At 42.0% G+C, this 17,986-nt stretch overlaps 2 protein-coding genes across 3 annotated transcripts; both read left to right on the top strand.

Moving 5' to 3' along the window:
• The first annotated feature begins 311 nt into the window (after positions 1-311).
• LOC141788712 (flavin-containing monooxygenase 5-like) lies at positions 312-7,100 on the top strand. Its single transcript, XM_074667725.1, has 10 exons — positions 312-443; positions 815-1,003; positions 1,080-1,245; positions 1,402-1,544; positions 1,626-1,825; positions 3,115-3,250; positions 3,333-3,552; positions 3,633-3,705; positions 4,592-4,844; positions 5,763-7,100. The coding sequence occupies exons 1-10, from the start codon at positions 312-314 to the stop codon at positions 5,910-5,912; spliced, it is 1,662 nt and encodes a 553-aa protein (XP_074523826.1). The 3' UTR covers positions 5,913-7,100.
• Positions 7,101-9,119: 2,019 nt separating this feature from the next.
• On the top strand, positions 9,120-17,308 carry LOC141788710 (dimethylaniline monooxygenase [N-oxide-forming] 2-like). 2 transcript variants are annotated; one of them, XM_074667723.1, is made up of 12 exons: positions 9,120-9,259; positions 9,866-10,011; positions 11,840-11,881; positions 11,966-12,028; positions 12,250-12,415; positions 12,500-12,642; positions 12,773-12,972; positions 15,245-15,478; positions 16,402-16,523; positions 16,616-16,688; positions 16,776-16,845; positions 16,940-17,308. In XM_074667723.1, the coding sequence occupies exons 2-12, from the start codon at positions 9,880-9,882 to the stop codon at positions 17,306-17,308; spliced, it is 1,614 nt and encodes a 537-aa protein (XP_074523824.1). In that variant the 5' UTR covers positions 9,120-9,259; positions 9,866-9,879. The 2 variants fall into 2 exon arrangements, with proteins under 2 accessions (XP_074523824.1, XP_074523822.1); XM_074667721.1 differs by having other exon boundaries at positions 11,840-12,028.
• The last annotated feature ends 678 nt before the right edge of the window (positions 17,309-17,986 follow it).

Here is a 17,986-nt window from a genome sequence, read left to right on the forward strand (position 1 = left end):
GTCTGTACAGATCTGAAGGAATGAGACCTTTCCTGTTCCAGCAGCACCATAACATTAAGACATGGGCTGGGTCTGTTAAGTTACGAGAGGGGTTTATGGTGTGCCTGAATGCATTTGAGAAAAAGGGGGGCTAAACTTACCCACACACAGAAGACAGGACTAGGTATTTATGGCACATATTTACAGATAACTAATACATACATAATATTAAAATTTTAATAGTTTAAGCACCTACTCCATCACGCCTTTTCATGGATTGAGATCTTTAAAGTGAATTAAAAGTGTCTCTCTGTCTGCGCTGCAGTTCCATCATGGTGCGAAAGGTGGCAGTGATCGGGGCGGGGCCCTCAGGTCTCACCAGCATGAAGGCATGTCTGGATGAGGGCATGGTACCCACCTGCTTTGAGAGCAGCGACGACTTGGGTGGACTCTGGAAGTTCAAGGTGGGTCAACATGAACGGTGTGAGATGAAAACAGAGACAGGTGTTTATGCTGATCCAGCTCCACAGCTGTTAGTCTTTAGTAACCAGCAGAAAAGATCATCTTATGAACTTCAAAGTTTTGTAGTAAGCTGTTATTTGTACACATATTGTTTAACAGACTGGGAAAAAAGAAGTGGCTGAAGCCCCCAGTCCTAAAATTTTGATTCCTTTCATTTCTAACAGGGTAAAAGTTGCAACAGCGCTATCAGATGAACTAAATATAGACTGAAAATGAGCAAAAATACCCTTTATTTAACCCTTTCACTACTTTCCAGCTCACCATCTTTCCCGTGCTGCCATGTTTTCAGCCTTTAAAAATGTTTCTTCTGTAGGAAGTGTCAGAGCCAAACCGAGCCAGCATCTACCGCTCTCTGACCATCAACATCTCAAAGGAGATGATGTGCTACAGTGACTTCCCCATCCCTGCCGACTACCCAAACTACATGCATCACTCAAAGATCCTGAAGTACTTCAAGATGTACGCAGAGCACTTCAAACTGCTGCAGCACATTCACTACCAGGTAACAACATGAACACAAAAACGAACATGACATCCTGTGACCAGAGTCTAAATCTGCTGCGTGGTTCATATTTCAGACCTTGGTGAAGAGTGTGCGGCAGAGACCAGACTTCAGTCGAACGGGTCAGTGGGAGGTGGTGACTGAGGACAGAGATGGACAGAGGCAGAGTCACGTCTTTGATGCAGTTATCTGCTGCTCTGGTCATTACACCTACCCCAACATGCCACTCAAAGACTTCCCAGGTGAGCACGTCTTACAAACACTGACTGACTTCAGTCTTGTCCGACAGTGGATAAGTACAACTCCTCTTCTTTTGTTTAAAAGACTTCTCAAACATCTAAATCCTGATCTTAGCACCAAAGTAGCTCACATTGGGACTTGACTCTGCTGTGTTGCAGGAATTGAGTCATTTGAAGGGAAATATTTCCACAGTTGGGACTACAAAGGACCTGAGGACATGTACGGGAAGAGAGTGGTGGTCATTGGGATTGGAAACTCAGGAGGAGACATTGCAGTAGAGAGCAGCCGGGTGGCTGAACAGGTGAGAAGTCTTCTCCTGTGGTATCTCTTAGTGTAGGGATTTTGCAGGTCACTGATCATATCAGCTTCTTTGGTCCTGCAGGTGTACCTGAGCACTCGTAGAGGAGCCTGGGTCATCCGTCAAGTCTCTGATAATGGCGCTCCAGTGGATATGCTTTACAACACACGATTCATCCACATCCTGTTCCAGCTGCTGCCCATGAGCTTCTTCAACTGGTTTGGTGAAAAGAAACTCAACGCCATGTATGACCACACCATGTACGCCCTGAAACCCAGACACAGGTAGGTTCTACCCAAACCTGTAGATTAGTGGCCCCTGGAAAGCTCAGTCAACATGAATGCCAGAACCAAGAACTCTAGCTGCATCCATCAAATCCTCATAAAGGACACTATATGAAGAATTAGACACAATAAGGATGGTCTGACTGATGCCTGGAAAGAGTCATGCTGTCTCATATGAATGCAATTAAAAAATGTTAACCACTAGAGCTAAGCTAATAGATCATAGCTCTGTCTTTGTAATGGACACATCTAAAGTCAGTTTGTACAAACTTAAGCCTAGCAAGAAATCAGAGAACAGCTAGAAACAGTAGCGAGTTTTGAAGCCAATTACGTGTTTAGGAAACATACAATAAATATGTGAAAGCATATTTAACAACAATGCTAGTTTAGGCAGATACACAGGATAATCGGGCTGATATTTGTCCTGATTGCCTCTTTATGATCAAAGCCAGCAAACGGCTGATTCTCTGATGTTTGCAAATTACATTATGTCTGGTTTTCCCGTGGTTTGGGATGTGTTAAGAGTGGTTTTGTCTGGCCCAATCCACTCTGATTATTTACTGTTAGCAGAGAAACTGTCCACCATGTTTACTTTGGTTTATGTTAAGTGCCAGTCAAGTTAACCATGGATGTTAAACCCTAGGGTTGGTGTTATCAGCCATGTTGACTGTGGGTTGAGTTAAGCGATGGCCATTCATTCTATTAGCCATCTTTAGTTTGATCAGCCAAATGCGGAAAGCTGGATTTTGAGTGGGATTTATTGATACTGTTGATGTTATCCAGACATCAGGAAGTTCAAAAGAAGGAATGTACTTCTCAGTGCCATCCAGTGACAATTGAAGGTACTGCAGGACTACACTTAATGTTGATGAGTAAATAACTTAACTTTCTCTTTTTTTCACATTTTCACTCCTCATCTGAGTCCCAGATAGAAAAGTTTTCAGTTAGATTGATCGATTGTGAATGTGTAGCATGAAATGTTAAGCGGGGCTTTGACTTTTTCCTTGCTGCATTGGTTACAGTGTTTAGATACATAGTGAGGCATGATGTAGAATGATGAACACACTGTTTCCATGGAGCTACATACAAAGTTGCCATTGTGAGCTGTTAATATGTAGGTTAACTGGCTCACCTAGAGCCAATAGAGTGCTGTTTTTTTGGTGTCCCTTTGGATCAACAGCTGCAACTCTAAGAATATGAATTCAGCTTCCATGCGTTGCTGAAATAAAGCCAGCTCACATGAATAACAGCTTCCTCTTTCCCTTCTTCTTCTACCCTGTGACCCAAAGGCTCTTCAGTCAGATCCCTGTGATAAACGACGATCTGCCTTTTAAGATCCTGGCTGGTGCCATCATCGTCAAACCAAACGTAAAGGAGATCCGTGGCTCAACGGTCGTCTTTGATGATGGCACTACTGTGGAAAAGGTCTGATAGAAATTCATCTAAAGGGGATTCTCAACTTTCTATTTCTGGATTTCCCTTCTAATCTCTCTTCTCCACGGTCCAGGTGGATACTATCGTGTTTGCCACAGGTTATAACTATGGTTTCCCCTATCTGCCTGATAACACCATGTACAAAACTGGTCACCGAGTGGGTCTGTACAAGCACGTGTTTCCTCCCAACATGGAGCATCCCACCCTGGCTGTGGTGGGTTTCATCCATGGACTTGGGGCCATTATGACCCAGGCTGAGATGCAGGCACGCTGGGTCACACGAGTCTTCACAGGTGAAGCTTCACCTCTAGTTCACATCAGTACCGTCCATTCACACGGCCCTGTTTGATGTCCGTGTTTGGTTTTTGTGCAGGAGATGCACAACTGCCTTCAAGCAAGATGATGATAAAGACTGTGGAGAAAGACACCAAGGCCATGGAGAAGAGGTACAGCTGTCTTTACCAGTTAAATTCAACACATCGTCACTTCCTCTATTGAACTCCCTACAGAGAAAATGGATCACAGTGTTTACCAATGAAATGAAAACCTACGGTTCAAGTCAGGTCTGTAGACCTGAGTGTTAAAGTCTAAGTCTAGACTGAGTGCCAGAGAAGAGTACAAGTCAAGTACCCATTATAAAACTGTTTCAAAGTTGAGACCCCATTCTCTGAGCACGAGTCAAGTCTCCATTATCAGAAACAGAGGCTTGGTCAAATCCCCATTAACTCAGTCCAAATGCAAGTCAAACCTTCATAGTCTGAGTTATCACTGTTGTCTGATTCTGGGTGTGAGTTGAGTCCCATAAACTGAGTTTGAATCTAAGTTGAGCTCTGTTTGTTGGGTCTGACTCAGAGTTCGGTCAAATACCTTGTAATCAGAGTCAAGTCTGAGGTAAGTCACCATCAAGTACCCATGCACTGAATATGGGTCTTGGCCAATAAGTCCCCTTGCAGGAAGAGTTTTTGAAGTCAGGTGCCCACAATATTATTGAGGTCCAAGTTTTATGTTGCGTTCACATCAAGCACAAATAAAAAATTTTATGCAAGGGAGCAACATGTAAAGTCAATGAAACGATGCTAGTAGATGCGAGTTTGGGCAGCACTATTGACAAGCAAATTGTAGTGGGTTCATTGCTTTAGTTCATTTTTACCAATCGTGCAGTCCAAAAGATGTGAAAGCACGGGCTGGTTTGTAATAAGAGAATTTGCCTGTAAAACAAAAGCTACATGAGACTTTAAACTATTCATGATAGTACTGGTAACAAAGTTACATGTCATTTCTGGAAACTGGATTGGTTAATATTGTTTCCATTACATCTTGATCTCTCTGCAGCTACGTCCTGTCCAGGCAGACCCCTCTGCAGGTGGATGTTGTTACTTACCTGGACGAACTAGCAGGAGAGATTGGAGTGCGCCCCAGTCTGCTCTGGTTGTTCTTCACAGACTACCAGCTATTTAGGAGGGTCCTTTGGGGGCCGGTCACATCTTACCAGTACCGCCTGATGGGACCTGGGAAATGGGACGGAGCCCGCAGAGCCATCTTCACCCAGTTTGATCGGATGTACCAGCCACTGAAAACCAGAAAGGTCTGACATGAAACATAGTCTTCTCTGATGCATCTTATTTTAGCATAAATCTATATCACTTGAGTTCACTGTTACTTCTCCTGTGGTATCTCTTAGTGTAGTTAGCATTACAGCATTAAGCATTAAGTTACAGTGCAACAGCGCTAGCTAGAGGAGGGTTGCTGCACTTATAGCTTAGATACAACATGTGACCAGCATTTCCGCCTACATTAATTCTGGTGCAGATCTTAGATCTTAAAGTCGACTATCTTTACAACACCAATCTCATCACTGTCGTAATCTGCTTTAGAGGGGTAGATAAGAAAACAAAGAGCACAGAACTGTACCATCTTTTTGGTCAATCATCTAAAATAAGACAAAAAAGGTCACCTTAAGGTCCAATAATTAGCTTCAAGGGATGCATTAGAGAAGAAAAAATGCCATTTTCCGCAGCAACCTAGAACTCTCTCCTGTGCCTATCCCTCAGCTGTCCTCGTTAGAATACCTTGCATTTAAATGCAAACTTCACCTACTGTAATACTCCTGATTCATCGGCTCCCTTAACCAAATCCAGCCTTCATACCAGAGTTACAAGACCTTCTCACTACTGTCTGTACAGCATCTGCAAACTTGATTATACTTGGTGACATGAATATTTGCGTCGACTCCCCCATGGGTCACTTTGCAGCTGAGTTCCTTCATTTACCGGACTGCCTTAGGGGCCGTTTAAACCACAACGGTTTTAGGGTGAGCGCATACAACAGTCCAACAGAACAGTTATTCTAATAACAACAATAATATAAAAATGAATCTCCTTTCAAAGAGTGAGATGAGTTATACGTTGTGATGTGAAATTAGTCAGAGATCCACTCGAGGAAGCAGAATCAAATATTTAAAAGACAGTGACAAATCTTTTTCTTCTTCTTCTCTCCCCTCCAGCTGAAAGAGCCGGAGCCCTCTCTTGCCGGCCGCCTGATGAAGTTCAGTTTGATCCTCATGGCCGGCGGAGCGGCTGCATACTACATCAATGTACGCCACCCAACCACCATCCCCACCCTGCTTTCAAAGCTCCGCCCAGTCACCGCCTGAACGCCCTGAAACTAAACAACCATCAACACTGCAGCTCTTCAGGACCCTCTCAGATGGAAAAACTGATGATTATACACTTGGTTCTGTTAAATCAACGATTAACATGAGTATCCAAAATTGGTTTATGTTTTACCTCACACAGCCAACCAACACAGCCTGGTTCTTGGTATCACTTTACATCACTGGGTATTATATAACTGGTATAAATCATCAAGAGGGTGAGAATCAAACCACACAAAGTCCATCCTCAGGCAGCATGATAGTCTCAACACTTTCTGCCTTCAAACATGGAGGATGAAAACTAGGAGGGGAAAATATTTGTAGAACCGTAGCTGGTTAGCAGAGCTTGCAGCTATTAAGAGATACCATGAAATCTGTAGTAAAAGCCCCACCAGATTTTGGAGGTCAGTTGATGATCTAAGTCTACGGTAACAATGTCAGCTGTGAGGTCCAGACACACTTACACCAACCAATACACCTCGTGCTGCTCCATCCACATCTAACCATCACATCTTTCAAACTGAGGAGACTTTTTAGACCCCATTGTAAACTAACTTTTTCTTAAAAGTGTAACTACTAAGTACAATGCTGGGGGAGAAGAGATGGTTAAAAAAAGAGATATGTCACTCAGATCCATGTTTTCTCAGATCATTTTCAATCACCACAGGTTGTGTGGCAGTAATAACCATAGACTGTAAAATATTTGGATGTATTCCCTGTGACATTGCCCATTTATTCTTGATTCAGAGTTTGAAAGCCCATCATTAACAGTGGACATATAGAAAATGCTTAACCCAACTTACCTTCATTCATGTTTGGATGAGTTAAAGAGGCAGGTCTCCTTACAGACAAGCCCGCCTGTCAGTAAATCAACCATGCCCTTACACTGGAAAAACTTGTGAGTGTAACAACTCAGGAAATGATTTTTAGATTAATTCACTCCCTGTGTAATGTGTGCTGACAGAGAAATTAGCTTTTCAGCCCCAAACTGTTTTATAAAACAGATTTTTATAAACAGGTTTATCTCTGCTGCAAAAATCAGCTTTTTGACTTGGTGTGTATTTGGTTTCTGTCACTTCTCCAGCCAGCCTCAAGTGGACACTCGAAGCACTGCAGTTTTCAATTTTTTTTTAACATCTCCCCTTTTTATTCTGAGATATTTGAGGTGCTGCTCACTTTTGGGTTAAACACCAGAATCAAATGCATGTAAAAAAGACTGAAATCCGGAGTAGTCCACCTGTGGTCTGTCTGGTTCAATGGACTGTCAAAAAAATAAATGGGTAAATTTATCAGTTGTGTCCATATCATTATTCAATTCAAGTCACCCTGTCTGTGCAGAGTTTTAGCTGTGAATGAATAAATATGAACACCTCAACTGAAGAGTCACTTGAGTTCAGCTGTGCTGAAATGGCAACAATGTGCTAAAAAGTTAATGTGAAAACAGAATAAAACAGTGATTAATCCACATGACATCAACAAACAGGAGGAGGAGTCTAATTCTCTTTTAACAGTTAGTTAAATAAGAGAAAAGGTGAGTCTGGTATGAAATTAAACAGAATCGCAATGACAAAGCTTCAGAAAATCAGACATGGGAGCAGGTTTGTTTCTGAGTGACAAATTTAGTGGCTCTCCTTAAACAGCTAACTTTTGCAACATTCTAAGTGATCAGACAGTGCTTCAGAGTTTTACTGTTCTCACAGAAAGTCTGTCTAAGAATAAGATGTTTTGCAGACTGAAGCTTCACAATCTACACTTGAAGTGACTCGGGTGCCTTTGCTACAGCTCTGTGGTCTCATTATGTGTCTGCAGGAAGGAACGGCTACTGAGGATCATTTCACTTTCTTTCACTCCTACATTTTTTGTTTTGTTAATTCATTTAATCTTATTTCAGCAAAAAATATTCTAATGGCAAGAAGCAGAAGGATCACTTTGAGCACTTTGAGCCTGGTAAGGACGCCACCTAGAGGAGGGGAGCTGATAGCTGCCAGAGGAAATCTGAGGCAGAAAATTACAGATAGTCTGCAGGAGTTGTGTCTTTGTGCGCATTACTGCACAAATAAAACTGTATGCAGAACCTTGTTTATTACCTTTTTTTCCAACCTGCAGAGAGTTATATGCAAGAGGCAGAGTTACAGTTATAGATTAGAATAATTATAAAACATACATTAAAAAAATTATAAACTAAAGTGCTCTGTGGCTCAAATGATCTGTAGAGGGAGCAGCATGCATGAGGGAAACATCAGCAACAGGCTGAAAAACACACTTTGAATGTTTAAAAAAATAAACAGTCAACAGACCAACAATAATAAGTCTGTTACCTAAAGACAAAAAAATATCACCCAGTGACTCAGGCCGAAATCACACTGGGTTTAACTTTACTGTCAGCCATGTTTGTCCCTTTTTCCTTTTCGCAGCTGAAATGAGAGCTTCTGGAAAGTTCCTGGATGTGCTGCATGTGTGAATGCAATCTTTTCCAAATCTCTTCCATTTTTGTCTGTTTGTAGTTCCTGCAAGAAATCTGGGTGAGCAGAGAACACTGTGGGAAATATCCAGAAAAAATTCACAGCAGGGGTTGGGTGATGTTTGAAATGTTAAAGAAGGAGAATCCCTCTTAATACAAGGATGTCTGCATAGCCGCCTGTAGCATTAAATTAAAGTTCAACATCACTCATGAGATTTTATAGAACAGACCAGATTCAGGGATTTCTTGATCATGTGAAAATGTAGCAAATGAAAAATCTGCACAGGCTTAGTATGAGCATCCAGCATTGTTACTTTAGATCTATGATTAAGATATGGGAAAGCATTAAACTTCCTCTATGTCATGCCCTACCTCATCTTCAGCCTCTCTGATCACCACACCCCTCTCCTCCTTCCACAGGAAGGATTTCACACAGTGAGGGACGCATAGGAACAAGAAACTCAGTGCATGGGAAGGAGGCGTGTGAAAAAGTACACACTTATTACAGATATGTTGGATCCTGTTCAGCCCAGTTTCATACCAAAGGTTGATTTGTACCTCTCACTTTCTGTTTGTTTTTCTCTCACAGCCAAAACCTGCTTCATCTGCTCAGAGTCTCAGCTCCACATGGGGTCAAAGTTCTCCCTGAACCCGCCCCCTCCCTCCCGCTGCAGAATTGTTTGACTGATACACACATGGTTTCCCCTGGACCTCTGGCTCTTTCACTCTCAGCTTTGAGACCGACAGTCAGCTGATCAGAGAAAGAGAGGGCAGGTTTAACTCTTTCAAAATCAGACTTGTTTTTTAACAAAGTTCAAGAGACCGGCTTTTTTTCTGCAGTGCAGACACACTTCCTGTCCCTGGGACTCACTGGATTAATACTCAGGTCTGTACATGTCTGTGGTTTGATATTTTTGCACTGAGTGTGAGTTGTTTTTAGAAAGTTATGAACTCTTTAAACTGAGAGTTGCTGAGAAATCTGAGGCTAAGAGAGCTGTTAGTCTCAGGAATCTCAGGTGAAATGGTAAGTCAGGGGTCATGGATAATGAGCTGTTTTTTTATGGCAGAGGAACTTGTGACACAAAGCTCAAGCTCTGCTCAGTTCAGTGTTTTCTTCAGGTTGTTTGATACGGGCTCAGTGTGTTGATCAGAGAGTTCTGGGTCTGTGTTGAGTCTCACACGAGTTCTCACTGAAAACAAAGGTTGAGTGTGTTAGCTTCACTGTCTGTGATTAGTCTATTGTCATGCATAACCACACCAGACACTCACTCTGATCAGAGGAATTTCATTCTCATGCTCACAGAAACTCATCAGTTTGTTGTGTGAATCCTTCACACAATCTAAAATAATGTGACATTATCCAATTATCAGTAACTTCCTGGTGTTAGCATTTAGCTTCTTCTGCACGCTAAGTTCATCTTCACAGTAACTTTTACAAGGCTGTAGTCTTAACGTTTCAGATACATCTCTGACTCATGTCTCCCTCTTACAGTTGGGTCTTCAGTGATGATGGGTCGTGTGGCGGTGATCGGAGCAGGAAGTTCAGGTCTGGTCTGTATAAAGGTCTGTGTGGATGAAGGTCTGCAGCCGGTCTGCTTTGAAAGCAGCGATGACATTGGCGGCCTGTGGAGGTTTAAGGTGAGCCTCACTTTGGTAAATGACACGGCTACGTCTGAGAAAAATCCATAAAGCGTCCATACAGCGTTTAAAGGTGCTTGACCCTGATCAACATCAATCAACTACAATCAGCGATAATAAGCAATGATCAATGTCATTAGCCGCGTTTACATGAGGAGTTTTTCGTCTTTCCGAATGGAATCTTTCTGAATGACTTTTCCGAAAACAATAGTAAACATGGAAAGGAATATTCCAATCTCTGGTCTACATGCGCCACTATAATCAAACAGAATACTCAATGGGGCATGCGCAGAAAAACGTAACCATCACAATATTTATCAAAGACGGAGGACAACAGGTTTTCTATCACGGTATTGCAATACTCCGTATTGCGAGTGTCCGTCCAGTCTTGAAATTATGTTCAGTTCTTCAAAGTTTGGATCAAAAGCAAAGGTTCCTCCAGTGCTGACGGCTCGCCGCCATTTTTGAAATTGAGGAACGTCTCTAGTTGCGTCTTACATCATATCTGAGCATGTGCTGGAAGAACACACCCTGACAACTTTCCGTCTGAGTAGATACATGATTCCTCAATCTGTCTGGGGAAAGGAATATTCCACCCCTGTGAAACCAATTAAATGTCCATTCGGATTGGCACTTTTCTTTCAGAATGAGGTGTTTACAAAGGTTAAATTCTTTCCATTTGAGCAAATAAACCGAATGCAAGCGGAATATTTGGGTGTCCATGTATACGTGGCTAATGACGATCAACAACATTCGTTTCAGCAGAGCTCTTTACCTGCATTACTGGCTGCAGTCTGCCTGTCGGGCTCATGGCTTAACTTTTATCCACAGTTTTAATTTTTTCTGGAACCACAGGTCCCTTTTCAAGATGAACAGGCTTCACCCGAACCAAGGTTATAACAGTTAACTAAAACTTAACTAAAAATGGGAAATAAAATTTAGAATACATTGCAGTTAACTCAAACTAAACTGTAATGACAAATCCAAAACTATTATAACCTTGCCCAAAACAAAGCAGGCTTCCAGTCACTAACTGTGGACGTTCAGCACACTGAACAGTTTATCCCACATGACTGTTCACACCTGCCACCATCCTCACTGCTGATTGCTGGTTGCACTTTGAATCAAAGTAAACTGCTTTCCTCACTAGTCCTCCCTACCATCCACCAGTCAGCCCCTCCATTGCCTCAGACTTTAGGTGTAGTTCTTGCTCCCCCTACTGGCATTATCTATTACTACCTGATAGGCCAGCTAAGTCTGTTGAAAATGAGATTGTCACTCATTCTACTCCATCTAAAATTAACACAATGGTCACTGTCACGATGGGAAAGGGAAAAATCAGTGGGATTGAACCCTCACAATCTCATCACTATCACCTGTAGCACACCAGTGCCATCAAATAACAGTATCACCATCCACAAAAAATTTGCCCTGTTAAATATGCAGTCCCTAAATCACAAAGCACCTTTAATCAGTGATGTGATTTTTAATCAAAAGACTCCTCTTCTTAAACAAACCTTCCCTGGTTTCTGCTTGGTCAAGATGTTATTCCTTGTAATTTTGTTGTTCTTTTATGATTTTATTGATGTATTATTTAATTGCATACCTTTTAACTTATTTTACTGTAGAGTGACCTTTGGTGACCTGAAAGGTGTTCATATACAAAATGCTTTATCATAAGCAGTAGTAGTAGCAGTAGTAGAAGTAGAAGTATTTCTATAGTTTTCAACATGCTTCCAGCTCACACATGAATGAAATGTGGTTTTACACACGCATCATGCTTTTCAGGGGTTTTGATATCCTTCTTTTTGTTCCCTTGTGTCTTTAGGAGACACCTGAGCCTGAACGTGCCAGCATCTACCGCTCCCTGGTAGTCAACACCTCCAAAGAGATGATGTGTTTCAGTGACTTTCCCATGCCAGATGATTATCCTAACTACATGCACAACTCCCAGGTGCTGCAGTACTACAGGCGGTACGCTGAGCACTTTGATCTGCTCAGACACGTCCACTTCAAGGTAAACGCAGTTGAGTTATCAGGTTAGCTGAGCTAACATTTTAATCTGTGACAGAATGATCCAGATTTTGTTATTCATCTCTTTATCACTGCAGTGAAGCGCTCCACTTCTGGTTATCAAAAAAAAAAACTGAAATAGATACAGACTTTTGAAGATTGGGCAAATCCAGATTAACGGGGTAAAAGTTTAAGTCTGAGTTCATGTGTGTTTCCGTGTTTTAGACCACAGTCAAGAGCGTCACACAGAGAGCAGATTTCTCTGAGTCAGGTCAGTGGGATGTAGTGACCACTAACAGGGATGGAGAGGAGGAGAGACATGTTTTTGATGCAGTTCTGGTGTGTTCAGGTCACTACACTCACCCAGTCTCACCAGTGACAGACTTTCCAGGTCAGTTAACAAATTTAATCTACTTTAAGAACATTCAACTTCACCTGAATGTGGGCTGAAGATTAGATATCTGTTTCTCTGCAGGGTACGAGACGTTTTCTGGTCGTTGTTTGCACAGCTGGGACTATAAAGATGCCGACGCCTGCAGAGGAAAGAGAGTGGTGGTGGTTGGAATTGGAAACTCTGCAGGAGACATAGCAGTGGAGCTCAGCAGGTCTGCAGAGAAGGTACAGGCAGGAAAGATTCACCTGATGTTATGAGACCTTACATGCATTGTTTAATTTAAATCTAGAAGAAATGTTATATCATTTGAACCTTTAGTGCTAACAAGAATGTTCTGCTCTCCTCCACTGACAGACATTCCTGAGCACTCGGCAGGGAACCTGGGTGATCGGCAGGATGTCCAGGAATGGTCTCCCCCTGGACATGACTGCCATCACACGCTTCAATGACACTCTAATGCGACTTCTGCCAAAGACTCTGACTAACTGGATGGCGGAGAGATTGCTGAACAAGCAGTACGACCACCGACTGTACGGCCTGCAGCCCAGACACAGGTGACAGCCTCATGATCCAAGACACACTCAGGCATAACATTGTTATATTTTAATTTGATGATGCTCTAAATGTTTTTAATGGGTGATAAATAGGACTGCAGGTGAAACCTGTTTTATAATATTGGCAATTAACTCTTATAACTTCAACAGATCCCAGATCAGATAAATAACAGTAGCAGTCTCACCCGTGGGGGATGCGGGTGCTGAGACATCTGCTCTTTTACAGAAACAGAAAATCATCCCCCTCACTTTTTACAGAGGGATTCATTGTTGAAAGCATACTGGTCAAGTTAAACTGACTGAATGACAATCAAGCCAATCACAGTTAAGGCTGCAACAACTTTTAATGTCAACTAATATATTGGTGATTTTTTCAATTAGCCGATTAATCATGATTATTTTGTGTTTCAACCTAATTTGGCCTTTAAAATGTGCAGACCTTCAAAATTTAACCTGTGTGTTGCATTTTCACTGCATTTACTCAAAGTTAGATTTTTACCTCTGACTGGTCAGCCCTGTGGCATGTTTGTTTGTCTTTACTCAAAGTTGATGACACAAAAATATAAGTAAAAAAAAAAAGTCTTAAAATGAATGAAGCAGGTAACAAGTAAATTAAGTTGTTAATTTAACAACCCCAGTATTTTATTCCACCATATGACAACAACAATAAAAACAAAAATACAACGCATCGACTGTAAAAATTATGTCGACTAATAGTTGCAGCCCTAATCACAGTCAGCCATTTGACGAACCCACGGTTCAGCTAGTGCAGACAGAGTTAACAGCAGAGCACTGTGAAGTGCGGAAACTGAGCCTGAGCCCACCATAATTAGACAAGCTGAAATGTAAGACATAGATTTTAATTTAAAAATCGATAATAAATTATGTTTTGTTACTTCATCCTGCTGTTTTATTTGTCTGCTTAATTTTTTAATTCAACATCTAATGAAAAATGTCCCTAATCTCCCAAGCACTATCACAGTGGAAGGTTTATTCTATGCAAGCTGATGTAATGTATCTTTAATAAAGGGTTGACACTTCATCTCTTCCAATCAAGGGTTTAATTAGAAAAATAGTTGTAGGTTTTGAGTTGGCTGGTTTAAAATAGATTTGAATGTTAGAGCTGCTGTACTGTACACAGCAGAAATGCGTCAAGTCATGCAAGAAAAAAAAAGAAAAAAAAAAGCACAACAAAGTTAAAGGTCATGCGTAGTGTTGTCCAGTCAGGAAGCAAAAGAAACACGGATAACCAGCAACAAAAAGAAAAGACTGTGAAATATACACACTTAATGCACTCCCAGTTGAATTAGACTATGAATAAACGTAGAATTCACACATAATGCTCACGCCACCTTGGCACCGTTCACCCATCCCGTAATTAGTACTGAGAAAGTTGCCAACCCTGTATGTAAACAATGAAACAAAGAGTTCCTACCTGGTGTGAAAATCAGAAGTGCTGTATTTGCAACAGTAAGCTCATAGCTGAACGACATGAAGAGATCACGGTCAGTGACGTGATAATACCGCGGCGAGTGGAGCAGCCGACATGGTAAGCTAGCTAGCGTTAGCTCGTCGTGTTAGCAGAGTGCAACTCGTAAATAAAGTTACTATTTCTACCCCTAAGCGCCTGAAGCCCTCACTTTACGTCCTTTTCATATTTTTAGTTAAAATTCACGTTACTGGCAGTTTACAGGATACTTATAAATCATTTAACAACCTAACATGGAACAGCGCATTGCAAACAACCACCCACCTTCAGCTCAGGAGACGTTTCCGTTGCTGGGATACGGCCACGGCCAGCCATGAGCCTTTGAGCTGCAGCTTCATTAGTTTTAAAACCACCAGGTGGCAACAAAGACACTTAAATACTACAACCACATCATTATGAATAAATTCAACAGAAAGTATTTCCAACTCTATTACAACAATAGCAGGGCAGTTCAGCCCCTGGACTCTTCTACTACAGAGCCATGCTGTTGCTGTATGTGTAGGATGTGGTTTGGTATCATCTTGCTGAATATGGAAGGTCTGCCTTGAAAAGGTTTTCGTCACCTAAACCTGTATATATAGTTCAGTATTAGTGGAGCCTTCACAGATGTGTCACCTCTTCACGCCATGGACACTTATGATCGTCGTATCATCAGGGATGCTGGCTCTGAACTATGAGCTGATGAGAATATTGTTAGGGTTGTACCTTAAGTGTTGATCTAAATGATGGGATCAGCTGAGTTTGTGATGTAATGCTGACTTAGACTCATCCTCTCTCTTACAGACCTTTGGACAGACGGCCTCTCATCAATGATGATCTCCCTGGTCGGATCCTTCAGGGGGCACTCGTGATGAAACCAAATCTGACAGGGTTCAGAGAGTCTGGAGTGGAGTTTGAAGACGGCTCTGTAGAGAAGAACATTGATGCTGTAGTTTTCTGTACAGGTTATAGGGGAACGTTCTCCTTCCTGCCCGCAGCTCTGACTGACGGGCCTCATGGAGAGTTCATACTCTACAAGTAAGAGACATGGTCATGGATCTGAACAGATAGATCTCATTTTCTTCAAGGTGGACTTAAATCTTGACTTTAGGGGAGACTCAAGAAAGCCACTAAACCCAGCATAATGGAGCCTTTCCTGTTCTATAAGAGTGAAGAAGAGACATGTGTAGGTAATAAATCTGCAAGTCAGGCCTCCATTGCCATAGCGATGAAAATCATCTGGCTGTCCTTCTAGAGATATCCAATAATTCCTGTAAAGTTTCATTGAAAGTCCGCTTAACTTTACTACACCATAATGCAGGAATAATTTAACTCTTGATTTTTATGATCTGCTAATTTCACATTTTCTAAGTTTCAGTCAAAAGGTCCTAATACTGGCATGATTTTAAGTTTGTTTGGCATGTGTCAAAAGGAGCTGAGGAAAAGTTCACCTGGATAATAAATATTGGTGGGATCTTGTAGGCTCATTCAAGATCAACCAAAATAAAACCCAACTTGCCCTTGCAGGGATTAGATATTCTTTAAAAAAGCAACTACAGACCAAGAAAAGTTTCTCTGCTCTTCTTCTGTCAGTGTCCAAGGCAAAACAAGATGTTATTGTAATTTTCCTTTCCACCACAAGGAGCTTAAGTGCATCACTGATCCACACTCTGGAATGCAAGTTGTATAACAAGAAACAGACCTTTAAAAGAAATTGTCCAGAAAAATCTATATTATTTTTCCTTTTCACCCTTGTAAAATATGACACCCCAAAATTAAATTAGGAAAGCCTTCCACCTGCTGTAAGTCATTCAAACTAGACAAATAACTTCAGGCAAGACTTAATATTTGGGTAGGTCGTGTCTCAGGATTTTGGATTTTCCAGCTTGAGTTGAGGTATTTCAGTCCTGTTTAGACTTTTCTTGATAAATAAAAGGTAAATTTAACTTATCTGTTTTCAGACTGCTGTTTCCTCCTACCCTGTCCAAGCCAACACTGGCCATCATGGGTCTCTTCCAGACTAAAGGACCAATCCTGCCTATCGTGGAGATGCAGGCGAGGTGGGCGGTGAAGGTGTTCACAGGTAAGAACTGTGTGTGTTATATAAAATACACAAAAAAATACATGCACACACAGCCAAAGCCAAGTGTCAGCTGTTTTTCTTTTATTCTGCAGGTATCTGTCATCTCCCACCTGAGAAGAAGATGCTGAAAGTCTTTGAATTCGAGAGGAGGGCGAACATGAAAAGGTAGAAATCATCCTCAGTGTTCAGGTGAATCATTTGTGCTTATGATACACACAGACATCATGATGCTGTGTTTTTTGCTCCCCTCAGTTATCCCTGCCCTCGTCAGGCTGCCATCCAGGTGGATTACATCTCTTACCTGGACTTCATGGCTGGAGAGGTGTGTCCACATCAGCTGCATCACTTCACTTGTTTATAATAATCAAACATGGGGATGTTTGGTTGTAACAGTCTAAACAAACTTCTCCCCACAGGTCGGGGTTAAGCCAAACCTCCTGACTCTCCTGCTGACAGACCCTGTGCTCTGGATGAAGGTTGCCTTTGGTCCGGTCACCCCATATCAATTCCGCCTGACCGGACCGGGACGCTGGGCTGGAGCCCGACAGGCCATCCTGACTCAATGGGAGCGGGTGGTTCAGCCTTTCAGGACCAGAACAGTACCAGAGCCTGAGAGCAGGCGGGCCTGGCTCAGCTCTCTGTCTCTGCTCCTGTTTGGAGGAGCTGTGGTTGTCACAGGGCTGCTGTCTCTGCAGGGTGGAGATCGGATTATGGACCGGTGCAGGACTCTCCTAAAGGCCTCCTGGTTCACCAAAGTCACAGGACCAGCTTTTGGTTCTTTTTAAACAATGACCTGAAATCACTGTAACTATTGATTCAGTTCTTATCCAAAAATTGATAAAGAGACTGAGAATGTAAGAGTTCATGTTAAATACTATAACTATCATTTTGTTACATGCTTGTAGACAAATACAAAGTTATCAGGAGCCAATGTGGTGAAGCTGTGTGTAGAGGGTGATTTTTTTTTGTCCTCTCCCAGTAGAATCCAAGACATACCAAGTTGCAGGGCTACAGTCCTCAAGAGGGTGGCCGAGGACCAACTCCAGCCTTGGGTCTCTTTCCTGTATGCCTCTGTGTCTATCTATCCTGGTTTCCCAATCCAACCACTGTCAAACCAAAATATGTTTAAAAAAAGAACTGCTGCACATTAATGATAGGTTATTATTTGCAGTTCACAAAGTGTTGAGCTGCCCCCAAAACAAGTTAGTGATAGCAACAAAAGAGAGGACTCACATACAAAAAGTAGAATTGTACATTAGTACATTTCTATCATTCATTCATTCAAGACCACCCTTGTCAAAGAATAAATTATTGGCATGCAGTTTGTAATATATGGGAGTAAGGGTCTGTTCTGGGAGCCCCCTGCCTTTCCACTTATGTTACTGAAAACTCACATCCAGAGAAGGCACAGGGAGAGCACACCTCCCTTTCCCCTTGTATTATTGAAGCATCAAGGCAGGGAG

This window comes from Halichoeres trimaculatus, unplaced genomic scaffold (genome assembly GCF_033239565.1).
Source record: "Halichoeres trimaculatus isolate MK-OKI-2021-1 unplaced genomic scaffold, fHalTri1.1 fHalTri1_scaffold_4, whole genome shotgun sequence".
In the NCBI taxonomy this organism is placed as follows: Eukaryota; Metazoa; Chordata; class Actinopteri; order Labriformes; family Labridae; genus Halichoeres; species Halichoeres trimaculatus.

Excerpts from the sequence above, each read along its gene's own strand:
- LOC141788710 (XM_074667721.1), top strand. The coding sequence starts at position 9,880 with ATGATGGGTCGTGTGGCGGTGATCGGAGCAGGAAGTTCAGGTCTGGTC. Across the intron at positions 10,012-11,839 it reads GCGGCCTGTGGAGGTTTAAG|GAGACACCTGAGCCTGAACG; the intron begins GTGAGCCTCACT and ends TTGTGTCTTTAG. Across the intron at positions 16,689-16,775 it reads AGGAGGGCGAACATGAAAAG|TTATCCCTGCCCTCGTCAGG; the intron begins GTAGAAATCATC and ends TGCTCCCCTCAG.
- LOC141788712 (XM_074667725.1), top strand. The coding sequence starts at position 312 with ATGGTGCGAAAGGTGGCAGTGATCGGGGCGGGGCCCTCAGGTCTCACC. Across the intron at positions 1,545-1,625 it reads GCAGCCGGGTGGCTGAACAG|GTGTACCTGAGCACTCGTAG; the intron begins GTGAGAAGTCTT and ends TTGGTCCTGCAG. Across the intron at positions 1,826-3,114 it reads GCCCTGAAACCCAGACACAG|GCTCTTCAGTCAGATCCCTG; the intron begins GTAGGTTCTACC and ends TGTGACCCAAAG.